At 34.1% G+C, this 19571-nt stretch overlaps 2 protein-coding genes across 2 annotated transcripts in view; both read left to right on the top strand.

Annotated features, from left to right (window-relative positions):
* Positions 1-1148, top strand: part of LOC112146197 (GTPase IMAP family member 8) — a gene marked incomplete in the record, with an annotated part of 36101 nt that extends 34953 nt beyond the window's left edge. The window contains 1 exon segment of the mRNA XM_024271875.2: positions 379-1148. Within this exon segment, the coding sequence (XP_024127643.2) occupies positions 379-1104 (726 nt within the window).
* An 8511-nt stretch (positions 1149-9659) lies between these two features.
* On the top strand, positions 9660-11075 carry LOC112146196 (GTPase IMAP family member 6-like). Its single transcript, XM_024271874.1, has 4 exons — positions 9660-10262; positions 10346-10479; positions 10556-10972; positions 11040-11075. The coding sequence occupies exons 1-4, from the start codon at positions 9776-9778 to the stop codon at positions 11073-11075; spliced, it is 1074 nt and encodes a 357-aa protein (XP_024127642.1). The 5' UTR covers positions 9660-9775.
* The last annotated feature ends 8496 nt before the right edge of the window (positions 11076-19571 follow it).

Genomic DNA, 19571 nt, shown 5'->3' on the forward strand with positions numbered 1-19571 from the left:
GCATGCTCTCATTCGTTCCTACCTCTGGCCCCTTCCGGGCAGAACACACATGTAGACAACAATAGTTCCTATTGTTACACATTTTGACACAAAAACTTCAAAGTTTTGTAGAAAATGCATCAAGAAGACGTAACAAAGTGCAGAAAAAAAGACAGAAACTCAGAGCTCTGATTAAAGGTACGTTACAAACTTCTTCATTTTAAAAAGCAATGATGATATTTTTCATTTGAGCGAATCAGCTTCCTCCATTATTTTATAAATATTTTCAAATTTTATAAAATTTTCTGATTTGGCTTTTAGTAATTCATATTAGGTTTCTGATGTTTTATTTTATTTTTTATTGTTATTCTTTGAATACCTGCAGGTATCAAGAACCTACCTGATCATTTAAAGTTGGTCTTAGTTGGTCCTCAGTGGTCAGGCAAGAGCTCAGCAGGAAATATTATTCTAGGAAAAGATGCATTTGATGTGAATAAAAACTGGGATGGTCCAAGAACAACACAATGTGAAATAGGTCGCGGTGTGTTTGCAGACAGACGACTTACAGTTGTAGATTCTCCAGGCTGGTTTTACAGACACACCCTTCAGGACACTAGTGAGATGGACAAACTAGAAATAGAGAATAGTTTGTATATGTGTCCTCCAGGACCACATGCAGTTCTCCTTGTCATTGAGCTTGTAACTGCAGTTAATGCAAAGTACCAGAGATCAGTTCAGGATCACATGAGTCTGTTTGGAGATGATGTTTGGAAGTACACAATCATTCTCTTTACAAGAGGAGACTTTCTTGGAGTGAAGACTGTAGAGGAGAGGATAGAGAGTGATGAAGGGCTGCAGTGGCTGGTGAACAAATGTGAGAACAGATACCATGTCCTGAACAACCTGGAGCACAATAATAGAGAACAAGTAAAGGTTCTCCTGGAGAAGATTGAGGAGATGTGGGCTGAAAATGATGATCCTTATTATGAAGTCGACCAGAGAAGAGCAGCAGAAATGGAGACTCTGAGAGAGGATGCAGACAAAAGAGCCAAAAAGATGAAGAAGATCATTGAAAGACAGTCAAGAGTACTGAAAGAAATCTTTAAAGGTGAAGTAAAATCATGAGTCTTCATTGATACATTTAAAGAATATTTAAAGTTTGTGATTAAATGTATTTTCTGTTTCTTACAGAGGAGAGACAGTCACTGAGTGAGATCAGAGTTGTTCTGTTGGGTCAGAAAGGATCAGGAAAAAGTACTGCAGGAAATCGGATTCTGTTCATGGAAAAATTTGACGAAGGATTTCACACAGCTTGGATTCAAAAGGTATTCAACAGTTAAACATATACAGAGTTAACTCTGTTTCTAGACAAACTTAAGAGTGTCTAAATCTTTATTTTATTTGTCTGTGTAGGATAAAGAAGATGAAAGAGTTTCTGTGAAACATCGAGGAGGTTTTGATGGAGTTAAGGTCTCAGTTGTTGAGGCTCCAGGCTGGTACAAAGACACAAAAGCTCCTGACTGGCTCAAACATGAAGTTCATCGTAGTGTTTCCATGTGTGATCCGGGGCCTCACGCTTTTCTCCTGGTTGTTCCTGTTCACAAATCATTCACTGAAAAAGATCTCAGAGAATTTGTTGAGCTCCTGAAGCCCTTCACTGAGAAAGTGTGGGCACACTGCATGGTTCTGTTCACATGGGGACAATGGCTCGGTAAACACTCAATAGAGGATCACATTGTCAGAGAAGGAAAAGCTCTTCAGGAGTTGTTGGCAAAGTGTGGTAACAGATACCATATTTTCAACTTGGATTATTCTGATAATCCTGCACCAGTTAAAGAATTATTCCAAAAAGTTATTGACATCTCAACACGAAACAGGGGATGTTTCTCACATAAGAAAGAGCAAAAAAGGCAAGTATTTTTACCCTGGCAAACTAAACAGTCAACCCTGACAGAAGAGGAGTGGAAGAAGAGAGAACAGATGCTGATTGACAGAATGATGAGAGCTTTAGCAAATGAACCAGATCAAACAGAAATACAACCTGTGAAGGTGGCAAGAAGCATGGGTTATGATATTCCTAACAGTGAGTGTGATATTTTTAAATATAATTTGAGAATTGTCTCTGCATCTTTTGATGATGTTCTCTTTTTCAGTGAGTGGAGATGCTACATCTGAATATGGGAGCATCTCTGGACTTCAAAGAGCACACAAGAATGTTTCTGAATGGCTGAGACAACGTACCAGATTCTCTGACGTTACCTCTGGCTTTGGCAGCGCTTCTTATACAGCAAGTTGTGTGTTCTCCTTGGAGGGGTTTCCAGAAAATCCTGCATTGGGTCTAGAACATCTGAATAAAGAAATCCCTGCAACTTTACGAGCCATTGAAAACTCAGCAAATATTTACCGCAGACGCTCATTTTAGACCACACAGACACATATCTGAAACTGAAATACAGAACAAAGAAAACGTAAAAATAATCAGGATGTTGGTTTCTTAGATACATCTGTTAAAGTTAATACAGATTATTTTTTTAAGCTGATCATTAGTCTTTAAACAAATGTTTAATTAGCTAAACATATTTTTGTTAACTGCATGCATTTGTTTACATTCTCAATTTGTTTTCATTGGCTCATGCTTTTTTAAAATCCTTTTTAAATCATATATTTAAGTGGTAACTTTCTATTTATAAAATATTCATAATTTTCTTCTTTTTTTGTATATCAATTTTGTTCTGCATTTTGCCCATATTATAGAAAGTAGATTCATAAACACCCTTATATTGATTTTTCCCTAATTTATGGATATTGGGACTGTTTCAGAATGTTTTCATTACTATTCTTTCATGTTTCCAGTATCTGAATCATGGCTTTGAAACGGATGTTTATGTAGTTCAAGGGTCGGCAACCTTTAACAGTAAATGAGCCATTTGGGCTTGTTTTCTACTGATCAAAACCTAGAAGGAGCCGCATTGACTTACTTAAGCCTTTAAGAAATTGGATTTTCATTCATGATTCATTCATTCATTCATAATTGTGAATAATGTATTTTTTTTTGGCACGAACAAAAGCAAAAAAATATATGAAAAGAAACTAGCATCTCTCGAAATGGGATTTTTTTTTACGTTTTTACCTTTAGTAGCAAAAAGGCAAGCTCGTTGTTTAATTACTAGCTAAACTTCAAATTACAACAATTCTCTGTATTTTAAATCAGCCAAAAATGTTAGTATGTTGCTGGAACAAAAACTAAATTCAAAATTAGCCTAAAACCCCCAGTAGACAACAAATTAGCAAAAAATATTAGCATATCGCTAAAATATTAGCTAAATTCCAAAATAGCATTAAAAAGTAATTATAGGCCAAAATCTGCCAAAAAAAGCTATCGTTAATTACTAGCTGAACTCCATAATAGCCTAAAGTTCCCCACTAAACTAAATTAGTCAAAAATGTTAGCATGTTGCTAAAATAGAAGCTAAATTATCCAAAAATATTTCAGTAGATAACAAATTAGCTGAAAACATCAGCATTTTACTAAAATATTTGCTAAACTCCAAATTAACATAGCATTCCTGAGTAAACTAAATCAGTCAAAAATGTTAGCATGCTGCTAAAATAGAAGCTAACTCTAAATTATCCTAAAAACCCCACTTGATAACAAATTAGCCAAAAACATTAGTATGTTGCTCAATTTATAGCTAATCTCCAATTTTTTTTTTTTTTGAAAATTTGTATTATTTTATTTTTCTTCAGCCAGAGAGCCACCATGGAGAGATAAAAGAGCCACATCTGGCTCTGGAGCCGCAGGTTGCAGACCCCTGATGTAGATGGTAGATGATCACAGAACTCTTAAGCACCACTAGAGGTCATTGTACTCTGATCAATCAAATTGAAGATTAAACTCACAAAACATGTAAATGTTCTTTTAGCCTTCAATATATTGAAATGATTCTTAAGCTATGAATTCTTATTCATTGTTTATTTAGATGATTAAATGATACCAACAGAACAGACTCGGTTTTTTTTATCAATCTTTAATTAATGCAAGTATATGCAACAAACTCGGGACTTCGATGAATACCATTTTTAAGTTTCAGTTTGTCACAAAAACAATCTTTCTTTTAGTCTTTCAAAGTGCTGAGGGTGTTTTTTTTTGTACAGAAGTTCTTTGTTCTCAGCTGCAGAAACTGAAACAGCACGAGTATGACTCAGACAGCGCTGGTAAATAATCATCACTTTAGAAGAGTTAAACATTTATGAACAATCTATAGAATATATGATCATGAAAAAATTGGTTTGTTAATTCTGATTACTTTTTAAAATAGTGTGTCAAGATTTAAAAAAAAATCTGCAGTTGTGACTCAATGGTCTTTAAAAAAAATAGCCAAAGCGTGATCAGGAATTGATTAATTCAATTCAAGTATTCATTACATTTTTAATATGTCTCCGTAAAGATTTTTCATCAGTAGGCATGCTTCAGTTTGTCATGCATTTTTTTGTAAAATAAATCAGAGATTATCCAAACCTTCCTATAAAACCCATCAGAAATTTTAACTGTTTGATTTCATTGCAGTAAAACTGTCCTCACATTTAAGACAGTCCGGTGTGAGGTTTAAACCGCTAAAAAAATTACTGGATTTCAACTGCAGACTCACTACTGTCTCTAAAAAAAGACAAACAAGTTGTGTATTTTTTCCATGTTCTTTAATTTGTCTCTTTAAAATTAAAAACATCTGAATTTCATTCTACCACCTCCAAAGGCACAGTCATACTTATAGCAGACCAAATTCATCAAACACTGCCACTGAACATCTTAGTTTTTTTCAGTGTGTTGTGTACAGAGTAACAATGCGCCATAATAATGACTAAACATTTTTACTGGGTAAACCGTTCTGTTGATCATGAAGAACTGAGGGACTCGGTAGAAAGGATGGAGTGCTGGTTTGAAGCTTGTTGATGAGACTTGATGAAAACATGCTGTCACTCATATTTCAATCGATGGGCCGTCTTTTACAAATCACTCCTTTTGTTTTCACTCCACATCATACAAATTCAATAAATTAAAGAAGCCTCCACTTGGCGGGCGGCTTCAGTGACTCCTCCCCCAGCCCGGTCCCATCAGATGGAAGGGACAGCTCCTGAGCATCCAAATACATCATCAGAAGAACTCAGAGAGAATGAACAGGAAGGACAAAAAAAGAACAGTAGGTGAGAAATAAAATGATCACAGAGCACCTCTGAGTGTATCACAGCATGATAGTCACCAGTTATTTACATTATATTTTTAAAATAAATTCCAGTTCTTTACAGTATTCAATTTTTATTTTATTTTGAAAGGTTCACTTTTTTACTTAACAAAGGAATAGAGGTAAAGAAGGTGTGACAAAGTAGTTGCATCTACTTTGCACTTATGGTTGGCACCTTTTTTAAAATATCAAGTAGGATCAAAACAGACTGCACATGTTCAAAGTTGTTTATTGATTTTGTGATCTTTCACCTCATCTTCCTGATGCCCACAGGACAAAATGGTGGCCAAGCCTGTGACTTCCTGTTTAAGGGTGGGGCACAGGAAGTGAGACGGATTTGAATTGTTTGCTTACTTTTTGATTTGTAATGTTTTGAGGTGTTTGTTTATTTATGTCTGTTTTGTTTACAGGACTTTAAATGTATAGTTTACAGGACATTTCTATCTTTTGTCTTTCTTTTTTTCTATTGTTTGGTTAAGGTGACTTCCTTCCTGGGCGTGGCCAGCCAATTAGCTGACATCTATAAAAGGGAAGAAGCTCAGTCGAAAGGGAGGCTGGCAGAAGGAAGGAGCTTGTGTGAGCTGTGCAATGCTGAATAAAACTTTGTTCCTGAACTTTAAAGAAGTCTGCCTCCTATGTTAACCAGGCCACCCCTGTCACACTACATTGTGACAGAAGGTCTCATGTGGTTATAGTTACATTTATGTATATGGAATTTGGCTAAAAGAAAAATTAAGTGGAGCAAATAGACTTTGTTGTTTTTCATTTTTTCAGAAAAAAAAATCCCAAAATATTATGCTAATAACAAAATAAATATCAAAGGATGTTTGTAAGTTTAGTGAACCAGTCCAAAATGTTATGGATATGAACAAGTCCAAAATAAATGTATAAGTTTCTGGATGACTTTATGACAAAGGAACAGCGGTGTCAATATTCTTTTGAAATCTATGGAAGATCAAACATTTAGTGGGATGATATCTATATAATAATTAATAATAAATGTATTTTATGTTAGTTGAAAAATATGACAATATCCACATTTTTACCAAAGTAAGTTAGAGATTATGCTGTCCCAAAAAGAAATATGTGGATAATAGACAGTTTCAGAAGTCAAGAAACAGGATGAAGCTGCCTGTGGAGGACAGTGCACTCTAGGAGATCCAGAACTAATCTGATGTTATTTAGTTTATGGCGATTTTTCATAAATCTAGATTGTGTTTCATTGATGATCGAAGGTAAAATGCCTTTAATTCTGTTGGCAAAAACATAAAATCTTTAAAATGTTTATTAAAAGGTGTTTTGGGACGCCAGTCATCAAGAGATAGAAGATTCTCTTTAGGTTTAGGTAATAAAGAAATACGGCCTTAAGTCATAGAAGAAGAGAGGGATTTATTATTGAGGACTGTGTGTAGACCATTCTTATATACAGTCTATGGTGTAAATTCGCAGTTTACTGATCCAGAAAGATCTAGAGCGCCCTCTAGGAAAAACAGTCACAGTGTATGAACCCGCCAAACAGGTTTCCCAACACTAACATGCAGAAGAAGTTTTTGTAAAGGACAAGTTCCTTTTTTCCACCGGGTTTTTCTGATCATGAGCTGTTTTTGCCGCTTTAATGGAACAATTTTATTCAACTTGTTGTAAGTTTTTCCTTTGTTTTGTGTTTTTATATTGTGTGAAAAACATTCCATGAGAACACTTGGATTTGGATGTGAAATTTTTTTTTTTTTTTTTGCTTTTACTTTAATTTTAAATTGACTACAGGTTGATTTTGCTGGATCAAATATATGGTGAACAAATCTGCAGCTCCAGTTGACGGTGAGTGAACTTTAATTGGTAAAACAAGATTTAGAGAAAGACTAGAAATTGAAAATACAAAGGAAGAATTTACAGTCTGCAGGAATATAATTCCTTATAGAAACCCCTTCACAAGAAACATACAGACACCAAAGAGACGCTTCTCCAAAACACCAGATCATTACTAACATAAGAAAACCAGATCCACTCATCAACGCCTTTGTCTTCCTCTACCACAACCACGGACTCACCAGTGATACTTTTGTAATAGATATAGAGCAAGATTTTAAAGGGAACATGGAGATCTGAGGCTTAATCAGGTCATGCTGTTAAGGTTATAATTTTTCCCTGGGAAATCATTTTATTCTTAAGTATTTTTAAATCAATAAACACATATTTGGGTAATTGTGAGCAGGGAGGACCAAAAGTTAAGTTTGTGTTTCACAGTTCTAGTCAAGTTAAAGGACATTACAACACCATTGTATACAGTGATGGTGAAGTATTTTCCTAGTGCATGTGTCACAATAAAAAGAGTTGGAAAATGAGAATGAGAATTTTATTTCATGATTAACATTTTTAGGTGCTTTTCAAATATATATATTTAAAAACAAGTAAAATTGATTTATATTGTATAATCTAAGTAAGAGTTGATTTAAAAATGTAGAAAAAAAAAGCTTTAGGCTTAAAAATCCTCACTAAACAAAACATCGTTTTCCCACCGGGTTTGTCTTCTAACATGAACCTTTTCAAACTTCTATGGAAAACTCAAAATTTGAATCCAACTTTTTACAAGTTTTTTCTTCTCTTTGTATAAGAATATTCTTATATATTCTGTAAGAATATTCTGTGATAACATTTGGGAAGAAACTAAATGGTTGCCTTTACTTTCGATTCAGACTTGTTTCAGGTGGATTTCAGTGGATCGAGTTAAAGTTATGGCTGACACAGCTCTGCAGTCTGGTGAGTGATGTTTACACAATCACGGAGATTCATGAAAAGCGTCATATAAATGATTAGTTATTACTTTGTAATGATTTATAAATGTCTGGTAAACTGGCAGTAGATACTTTCACCTCATACAATCAGGATTAGGGTTTACTTCAATGTCATTTTATTCTAAACTGAATTGGCATATTATGATTTTAACACTTGTAATAAATGTACAGGTGAATACTTTAATGTCTTCAGATGAAAAAAAAAGAAACATTAAATAATAAATGCAATTGTACAAGGAAACCTTTGATCATCTTCATAGCTTCCCATCTTCTCAGAATCCATTTAAATAATTGTGTTCTCACTAACTTTGTATTAATGAAGATCTATAAATAAACTTTGAAATAAAAGGAATAAATAATTAATTTTGGATCCAACTAAATGAAATTATATTTTTGATTTGATTCCAACAACCAAAGTATTGAACATCTGTTTTATCTATGGCTTTCTAAGATCACATCTATTGTTTGCTACGCCCTAAAATACTGTTTGATTGTCTTTTCAACAAAAAAAAAATACAAAGAAACTTAATATTTAAACAAAATAGTTTTTACTTGAATACTTGATTTAGTCATTTTTCTTCTTCTATGTTTCAGAGAAATGTGGTTCCTGTCCAGATTTAAGGATTGTTTTAATCGGGGGAAGACGAATCAAAAGAAGTAAAAGTTCTACTGGAAACCTGATACTCGGTCAAAATGTTTTTGACACCAGCAGTAGAACTGCTCAAAGTACAGCGAGACAGAGAGAGGTTCACGGCAGACTAGTGACTGTGGTTGATACTCCAGGATGGTGGTGGTACTGTCCACTAGAAGAAACTCCAGAACTGGACCAGATAGAAATCCAGAACAGTGTCCATCTTTGTCCTCCAGGCCCTCACGTCTTTCTTCTGGTCATTCCTGTTGAGTTGAATTTTCCTCTGATTGTCAAATCATCTCTGAAAGAACACTTGGAACTTTTTAATGCAGATGTGCTCAAACACACAATTGTGCTGTTCACTGCATTTTCTCTGTATAGAGAGGAAGAAATTCAACATTTTAGCAAAAAATACAGATCTGTTCAGCAGATTCTTCAACAATGTGGAAACAGAAAACATTTTCTTCATATCAGTGACAGCGCTGACAGAACCCAAGTCTTGGAGCTGTTCAGGAAAATTGAAGAACTGGTTACAAACAACCTCAACAATCCTTACTCAGTGGATGAAACTCAAGGAATCATTTTGACACAAAAACTTCAAAGTTTTGTAGAAAATGCATCAAGAAGACGCAACAAAGTACAGAAAAAAAGACAGAAACTCAGAGCTCTGATTGAAGGTATGTTACAAACTTCTTCAATTTAAAAAACAATTATATTTTTGTCTTAATCTGTTAATAATGGTAGGTCCAATTATTTAATGCAGAAAAACAATATTTCATGTGGAGAAAAAATGATTAAACATTTTCTAAATATAACATTTTCAGATTTGGCTTGTAACAATTCATATGAGGTTGCTGATGTTTTATTTATTTATTTTTTTTCTTTCAATACCTGCAGGTATCAAAAACCCCCCTGATCATTTAAAGTTGGTCTTAGTTGGTCCTCAGGGGTTTGGAAAGAGTTCAGCGGGAAATATTATTCTAGGAAAAGATTTGTTTGATGTATTTGCACACTGGGATAGTTCAAGAACAGCACAATGTGAAATAGGTCACAGTGTGTTTGCAGACAGACGACTTACAGTTGTAGATTCTCCAGGCTGGTTTTACATCCACACCCTTCAGGACACCAGTGAGATGGACAAACTAGAAATAGAGAATAGTTTGTATATGTGTCCTCCAGGACCACATGCAGTTCTCCTTGTCATTGAGCTTGGAACTGCAGTTAATCCAAAGTACCAGAGATCAGTTCAGGATCACATGAGTCTGTTTGGAGATGATGTTTGGAAACACACAATCATTCTGTTTACAAGAGGAGACTTTCTTGGAGTGAAGACTGTAGAGGAGAGGATAGAGAGTGATGAAGGGCTGCAGTGGCTGGTGAACAAATGTGAGAACAGATATCATGTCCTGAACAACCTGGAGCCCAATAATAGAGAACAAGTAAAGGTTCTCCTGGAGAAGATTGAGGAGATGTGGGCAGAAAATGATGATCCTTATTATGAAGTCGACCAGAGAAGAGCAGCAGAAATGGAGACTCTGAGAGAGGATGCAGACAAAAGAGCCAAAAAGATGAAGAAGATCATTGAAAGACAGTCAAGAGTACTGAAAGAAATCTTTAAAGGTGAAGTAAAACCATGAGTCTTCATTGATACATTTAAAGAATATTTAAAGTTTGTGATTAAATGTATTTTCTGTTTATTACAGAGGAGAGACAGTCACTCAGTGAGATCAGAGTTGTTCTGTTGGGTTGGAAAGGATCAGGAAAAAGTGCTGCAGGAAATCGGATTCTGTTCATGGAAACATTTGAAGAAGGATTTTACACATCTGGTATTAATGAGGTATCTGATTGTTTTAATTTTTAAAGCTTTAACAATCCCAAAGTTGTCCAAATCTTAATTGTATTTGTCTGTACAGGACAAAGAAGATCAAAGAGTTTCTGTGAAACATCAAAGAGATTTTGTTGGAGTTAAAGTCTCAGTTGTTGAGGCTCCAGGCTGGTACAAAGACACAAAAGCTCCTGACTGGCTCAAACATGAAGTTCATCGTAGTGTTTCCATGTGTGATCCGGGGCCTCACGCTTTTCTCCTGGTTGTTCCTGTTTGTAAATCATTCACTGAAAAAGATCTCAGAGAATTTGTTAAGGTCCTGAAGCCCTTCACTGAGAAAGTGTGGGCACACTGCATGGTTCTGTTCACATGGGGACAATGGCTCAGTAAACACTCAATAGAGGATCACATTGTCAGAGAAGGAAAAGCTCTTCAGGAGTTGTTGACAAAATGTGATAACAGATACCATGTTTTCTGCTTGGATTATTCTGATATTCCTGCACAGGTCAAACAGTTATTCCAAAAAGTTATTGGCATCTCAACACGAAACAGTGGATGTTTCTCACATGCAGACAAACAAAAAAGGCAATTATCTTTACCCCAGCTAATGGAACAGTCAACGCTGACAGAGAAGGAGTGGAAGAAGAGAGAACAGATGCTGATTGACAGAATGATGAGAGCTTTAGCAAATGAACCAGATGAAACAGGAATACAACCTGTGAACGTGGCAAGAAGCATGGATGATACCGTTATTCCTGACAGTGAGTTTAATCTTGTTAAATAAATGAATTGAGAATGAGCTCTGCAGTTTTTGACACCATTTATCTTTTTCAGTGAGTGGAGATGTTACTTCTGTATATGGGAGCATCTCAGGACTTCAAAGAGGACACAGAAATGTTTCTGAATGGCTGAATCAACGTACCAGATTCTCTGATGTTACCTCTGGGATCTACAGCGCTTCTTCAGCATCAAGTCATGTGGAGGAGTTTCATGAAAATCCTTCATTGGAACAAGATTAGCTGAACATCAGTCCACTTCTAGAAAAGAAAGAAATCACTGCAACTTTCAGAGCTTTTCAAAATACGACAAATATTCAGTGCAGACATTCATTTTAAACCACACAGACACAGAACTGAAACTAAAATACAGAACAGAGGAAACTTTAAAATGATAAGGATGTTGGTTTCTTACATTCATTTGATACAATTACTACAGATTTACTATTTTAAAACACTTATGAGTCTTTAAACACCTTTTTAAATAGCTAAACATCTTTTTACATTTAATATTTGTTTCGTTTTGGTTTTACTTTTTAAATCATATATTTAAGTGGTAACTTTCTGTTGTATAATATTCCTCACGTTTCTTTCTTTTTTTTAATGTTATTTTTTCTTGTAAAGTTAGATTACATTATAAATTATTGTGAACGCTTGTCCACATTTTATGCCTTTCCATGCAGATCATTACAATAAGAGAAAAAAAAAACACAAAATAATTAATAAAACACTAAACACACACAAAACAATGTTGGAATGTGAATCAAACATTGAAAAAAATAATCTAAAGTAAAGCAAACCAAACAAGCTCATATATGGACCACATAAAGACTAGCATCAACGTTTAAAGACTGCACAATCCAAAAGTTAGTTTATAAAGTTAAAATCTGACCAGGTTGGTTTGACATATTCTGTCCATTTTGACCACACTTGATTGAATTGATCTGTCCGTATTTGAATTGAAAATGAGAGTTTCTCCATCATGTAAATACTATTGATAATTGTGATCCATGCCTTTATTGTTGGTGGTTCCCTGTTGAGCCATCTTTTAGTAATTGCTTTTTTACACGCTGCCAGCAGGATGTATACAAGTTTTTTGTCTGATGGGCTAAGACCGTCATGAGTCCAGTTACAAAGAAAATGGGAAATCAATCATAAACACATTCTTTAGGTGTTTGTAAATTTCTAACCAATAATTTTGAACAACTGAACAGCTCCAAAATACATAAAAATTATCTGCCCCACTGCTTCCACATCACCAACATTCATCTACATTATTTTGATATTTCTTCTGTACAGGGGTGATAAAAAATCTTGTGACATTTTTCTAGCAGAATTCACACCATGAGTTTGAACAGGTGGCGGTCCACTGCACATGGCATATCCTTTCCCAACTTTCTTGAGTGATTGATAAACTTCCTTCTTTTTCCATTTTTTCTTTATGTAACATGTGTTATGCCTTCCACTCTGTATCATGCCATTGTATAGCTTAGAAATGATTTTGGTTGGTGATTTTGTTTTTATTAATGACATAAATATTTGTAAAAAAAAAACATGGTCTTCTATAAGAATTTTAGTGTTATGGTTGAAGTAGTGCCTGAGTTGTAAATACCTGAAAAAGTCCACTTGGTCAAGATTATGTTTTTCCTTAAGGGTGTCAAAAGCAAGAAATGCCCCCTTGTGGACAAATGAGAAGTAGTCTGTCAACCGCTTACTGATCCAGTTCTGGAATCTATTGTCTTGTCTGTTTGGAATAAATTCAGAATCTTAAACACACTGTGTCAATATCTTTGAATAATCCTCTGGATGAAAGTTTTTCTCTGTTTTTCTTCTTTCTCTGATCCACTGACTAAGTGGTTCAATACATAAAGTAAAGAGGAGTGGAGAGATACAGCATTCCTGTCTTGTTCCTCTATCTAAAAGAAAAGATTCTGTGAGATCTCAATTTATCTTAAATCTTTCTACAGGTTTTTATAGAGTCCGGAGATTATTTTAATTATGCATTTATGAAAACCAAATTTATCAAGCACTTTATAGAGGAAGGACCATCTCACTGAATCAAATACTTATTTGGCATCCAAACTTATTACTAGACTCTCCAATTTTTGTAGTGAAATCTGTTCCAGAATGTGTAGAACTCTTCTAATGTTGTCCTGTGTTTGCCTTTGTTTAATAAACCCTGTTTGGTCCTGGTGGATTAAATTTGGTAAAACTGTTTCTAATCTTTTTGATATGATTGAAGTGAAGAGTTTGTAGTCTATATTTAACACAGTAATTGGGCGATAGCTGCTACATTCTACTCGGTCCTTTCACTCTTTTGGGATGACAGAGATAAAAGCTTCATTCCATGAAGGAGGAATTGTTTTCTCTTCCATAACCCAGTTAAAAGTTTTCAATAATGGGGTGGTTAAATAGTTTTGCATTGTTTTGTACCATTCTGGACCAAACCCATCTACTCCTGCCATGTTTCCGTTTTTCAACCTTTTAATTGCTTGCAGAATTTCTTCTTTTGTTATAGCAGAAAGAAGAGGCTTATTTTGTTTGTCAGTGACCGAGGGTAGATCTAATTTTGGAATTTTTTGGAATTTTTCTTGTTGATTGTCAAGGAAAGGTTGGGAATATAGGGTTTATAGTAGGTTACAAAAACTTTCCGATCTTGTTCTATTTTATTATTTAGAGGATTCTTTTTAAATTTATGGTTCTTTCTGCTTGTTGTTTTCTCAGTTTATAGAAAATAAGTTTTAATGATTTTCCTCCACCATCATAATATTGCTGTTTATTCAAAATAATGAATTGCAGCTGAATTTATTTAATCTATTTCTTCTTTCAGTTTTGATATTTTGACTTTAGAATCTTCTTTTAAACGTATTGAGTTTTCTTGTTGTAGCTTAAGTAGTTTAGTTTCTAAGTTTTGAAGTGTCTGTTTATTTTAGTTTTTTATGCTGGTCTGAAATACTAATTATTTTACCTCTGATCACTGCTTTCATTGCATCCCATACCATTACTGGAGAGACTTTGTTGTTGTTGTTAAATTCTAGGAATTCATTTATTTCTTTTACAAACGTCTCTTTAATATTTGAGTCATTTAAAATGTTTGTGTTTAATCTCCAGAGGGTATGTCTGTTCTCCTACGAGAAGGTTCATGTTAACCAGGTTATGATCAGACAAACTATTGGCCTCGATTGTACAACTTTTGATCCTAAAAATGTCATTTTTAAACATGAAAATGTAATCAAGTCAGGAGTACATGTTGTGAGCATGGGAGAAGTGAGTATATTCTTTTTTAGTTGGATTCATGTTCCTCCATACATCTACTATTCCTAGCTCCACCATGAGCTGCACAGTTTTTATCCAATTTTTCTAGTGTCCCCTTTTCCATTTGAAGAGTCCAGAGATCCATTTAAAGTAATATTAAAGTCACCCCCACATACTAAGATTCCTTGACTTTTTGTTGTCATCAATTCTATGATTCATTTGTAGAGAGACCAGTCACTCCCAGGTGGAATGTAAACAGTCAAAACACTGATAAGAGTTTCTTCAATCTTCCCATTTATTATTACAAATCTACCTTCTTTATCTTTATACTCAGATATATCTTTGTAGTTTAGAGCCCCTGACACCAGAATGCCCCCTCCTCTCTGACTCCCAGAGCTATAGGAGGAATAAAATACATGTTTAAACCCCATTTTGTTCAATTTTGAATGTTCCTTATCAGATAGGTGTGTTTCTCGTAATAAAACAATATGGGCTTTATCTCTTTTTACTGGACTATGTAAACCATTTATATTAATAGTTACCAAATTCAAAGAGCTGCTATTCATTTATGTTATTGTTTCCTTTCTTTCTTTTAACCTATAATAGGATCCCCCAAAACATTCAATAAAAAATAAACAAAAATATATGTGAGAATCAAGATATAGAGACATTGAAGATCAAACTTAAAAAAAGCACAAGCTAGAGTAAACACTCCCATAAAAAAAACAGTCTGCGACTTTATAATTCACACTAAAAAATGTTTATTCAACTTTGAAACTTTTTTATTTTACTTCACAGTACTCACTGACAGTCTTGAGACGACACATCAAGTGTCTAGGGTGACCCTCAAAGTCCTGGTGTTGCAGCTGGGTTCCTCTTGAAGGTCCTTAGCTTCCAATGTAACCTGGGCCCGGCACCGCTGCTTGACCCTTTAGTGGTTTTGTTCCAACTCAGTCGTCTCATTTGCTCCAAGATGGATTCTGGTGGTTTAAGGATGGTTTTCAGCACAATTGAACATGGGGGGGCATCGTCCGGAGGAAGGGGGCCCAAAGATCGGTGGGCCTATAAATGTTTATTTCTTTCTTTACTGAAGCTTTTCAGTTCTTGTAAAATGACCTCCATTCCTGCCATGATTCGTTCCGTCCTCCACGTAGTCACTCGGTGTCGCCCCGTTTTCTGCAGTGCACTCAGCCGCTCCAGCTGATGGTGTTTTTGATTCAGTCAAACAGTTTCTTTCGATCACTATCCGATGTTTCAGTTTAAAACTCTTCCCCTTTTAAAAAACATTGTCCAAAAGGTTAGCTCATACTCTTTAAGGGACTATATTCCTCACACATTTGGTTTTCTGGGGAACTCTCTCACAGCACGGCCATCGGTGTACCAACCGGAAGTTTCACCTCCTCACGTTTCTTAATGGTTTTATCTTTAAATCTTTTAAATCTTTTCTGCATTATGCTCGTCTTCTACAAAGTGACTCATGAACAGACATGCATTGATTATTCCCTTATTTAGGGATATTGGGATTTTTATTTTAACATAGACTAATATTTTTTGCATCTCTGATGGTAATTAATATAATGAACTTACTGAAGATTTTAAATGTTATTCTTCCCTGTTTCCAGTATCTGAATCATGGCTTTGAAACATGTTTTTCTAATTGTCAGATGAATGTAATACTCTGAGGCACCACTAGGGGACATTGTCGTCTGATTAATCAAATCAAAAACAAAAGGACGGAAAATTCTGAAAGTTCCTTTAGCCTAAAATATATTGAAATGATTCTGAAGCTCTGACTTCTTATTCATTGTTTATTCAGATGATTAAATGAACCAAACAGAACAGACTCACTTTTTGTTCAATGTTTCAACCAGTGCAACTTTATACAACAAACTCAAAACTTAAATAAACAAAATGTTTAAGTCTCAGTTTGCAGCAATGGTTTGTTTGTTCATCTTTCGGCTTATCCCATTCAGGGTCACCACAGCAAAACAGCATCTACTGTTTCGCATCAGTGATTTGGCAGAGTAAAATGTTCAGAGCTCGGGCAGAAACCAGCATAATGAAAATGGGGGGAAGTTTAGAGTTTTTTAGATTATATATTTTCAAATAAATAAAATCATTTTCTTTTTCTCTTTTGACAAGTTCACTGTATTTCTATTTCCCAAATGAAAAGAGTTACAGAAGGATTAATGTGGTTATATTTACATTTCTATGGCATTTGGACAGAAGAAAAATGAGATTGAATGAATAAGTTAATAGAATAGTTTTACATTTCTTCAAAAGTATTCAAAAATAATATGCTAAAAACAAGAAGAAACATCATAAAGAAAATTGTTTTTCAGCAAGTTTAGTACACCAGTAAAAATTGTGTGGTATATGAACAAGTCTGAAATAAATGTGTAACGGTTCCTTAAGAATTTTTGCAAAAATAAACAGCTGGTGTTGATATCATTTTGAAGTCTATGAAAGATAAAACATTTAGAGGAATACTATCTATATAAAGTGTTGTTATCTTCATGCAGAGACTGAGTAGTGTAAAAGAGTCTGGACAAAGACCTTCTTTGATGGACAATAACTCACTTGTTTACAGTAAGATGGAGGTCAGAAGAGAAAGAACTGATTAAGTTTAAGGTAACAGAACCTTGAGAGTCTTCTTTTAAAAACAAGGTGGTATCATCAGTCAGTTGACTCGTGAAGATCTTTTTATCCTGATACTCTAACTCCACTCTGAGCAGCAAGAATAGAATTCTAATGAGGAATAAATGAGAGATATTGAACATTCCTTTCAGATCCCTCAAGATAACATGAATCTTTGTGGAATTCAAAATTTGAGTTTGATGGAGTTGTTGATATTATAAGTATAAAGAATTTGTATTGTGTTAAAGGAATTTGAACCAAACTCAAATTGTTCTAAAACTCTTTAAATAAATTGATGGTCCACAGAGTCAAAGGTCTTTTGAAAGTCAAGAAACAGGATGAAGCTGTCTGTGTCTGTGAGGTCATTGTAATCTAGGAGATCCAGAATTAATCTGATGTTATTTACTATATGTCGATTTTTCATAAATCCATATTGTGTTTCATTGAGGTCGAAGATAAAATATATTTGATTCTGTGGCAAAAATCAGAGCTAAAATCTTAAATTCTCTGTATTAAAGTGTTTTGGTACACCAGTCATCAAGAGACAGAAGATTCTCTTTAGGTTTTAGTATTAAAGAAATACGGCCTTAAATCATAGCAGCAGAGAGAGATTTATTATTGATGATGACGTGAGGACTCCAGTTTACTGTTACAGAAAGATCTAGAGCGCCCTCTAGAGGAAAAACTGTCACAGTGTGTGTTCCTCCAAACAGGTTTCTCAACACTAATATGCAGAAGATTTTAGTAAATGATGAACCTTTATTTTTCACACCCGGTTTTACTGATCACATCATGCACTTTTAAGGATTTTTTACATTTGTCAAGTTATTCATTTGTTTTATGGTTTTGTATTGTGTGAATAAAATTCTGTTTAGAAACATGAACTGTTAGAAATGGTAATGTACTTCATTGAGGATCAGCAGACTATTCACAAACAAAATCAGTTAACTGATGTCACTTACACGTTTTATGATTTTTTATGAGTGGATTTCTTAAAAACCATATAGTTAAAACACTTCATGTTTTCAGGAAAAAAATCAAAATTTTAGAGGAAGTAGCAGGCATACCACATGAAGAAGGCCTACCAAGTAAAATGAAGGAATAGCACTCTAATAAATCTTATCAAAAACAAGTATACTTCAAGTAAATGTTTTAAAGTATACTTAAGCATAGAGAAGTATATTTCCTCATTAAAGAGTATGTTGGTAGTTTACTAACAAGTATACTTTTGGGACGAAATTTGCCTACTTTTAGTTTATTAAAAGTATACTTAGTAGTGTACTTAAAGTAACATCTCTGGTATACTATTAGTTTACTGGCAATAAACTTAAATTTTATGAAAGTACATTTTTAAGTATATCTAATTTATCTTTTATGATTTGCTTTTAGTTTATTAATAATAAACTTCAACTGATTAGTGACAAGAATACATCTACTCCACTTTTAATGCTGTGTAAGAGAATGTTTAAGGGCAGTGACAAATATAGGCTAAATACATCTAAACTTGTAGTTTAATTCTAAGTATAATCCAAGTATACTTAACATGGACTTGTGAAATTGTAAAGTTTAACTCTATTAAGTATCTAAAAAGTAAACTGAAAGTAAAACATCTTTATTTATTTTTTTGAAAAGTATACTTAAAACAAATCCAAATGAGGAAATGAGACCATCTGGTTTTTTATTTCCTCTTTTTAGTGAAGATTTCCAAACGTGCTGAATCAATGTTATAGAATTGTCATCTGTATTAATATTAACATGATCGCTCCCAGTAAAAACCAAAAATCCAGTGATTGCAGATTTGACTGTGGAAATGTGAACAGCGACTCACTTGACCGCAGTGTGAGAACTCTTGGATCAGTGTTCATGTGAAGACATTTTTGTCTGTTTTTACTTTCGTTTTAAATTTCCTTCAGATGGATTTTGCTGGATCAAATGAAAAAGGCTATATGGCGAACAAGTCTGCAGGTCCAGTTGATGGTGAGTGATCTTTACATCATCGATGAAATAAGATTAAAGGAGTTTTATGAAAACTAATACAGTTAATTTGGAATTAAACGTCTTAGCCAACAGTCGCATTAGGTTCTGCGTACCTTTACCTCCTCTTAAGCATAAACGGTTATCTTTTCCAAAAATGTTATGAGTTAAACCTCCAATTTATGTAAAAATAAATAAATAAATACTTAAAATCGGTTAAACAGTTGCCCCTGAATCTATTTTCTATAAAAGTTTAATGTTTTAAAAATTAAAACAAATACACTTTGTCAGGATATTTTATTTTTGGTAAAGGGTCTGTAAATCTCTAGGTTAAAAAAGTGATTTAGAGAAATGATAGAACAATGAGTATTGGTATTCTTGTTCTCCATAAAAGTATTCATGATTTTATTTGGTTTGATTTCTTGTAGAAGCCTAAAGAACACTTTATATTTTTTTGCATCC

The sequence above is a fragment of the Oryzias melastigma genome, linkage group LG8 (assembly GCF_002922805.2).
Source record: "Oryzias melastigma strain HK-1 linkage group LG8, ASM292280v2, whole genome shotgun sequence".
Taxonomy (NCBI): Eukaryota; Metazoa; Chordata; class Actinopteri; order Beloniformes; family Adrianichthyidae; genus Oryzias; species Oryzias melastigma.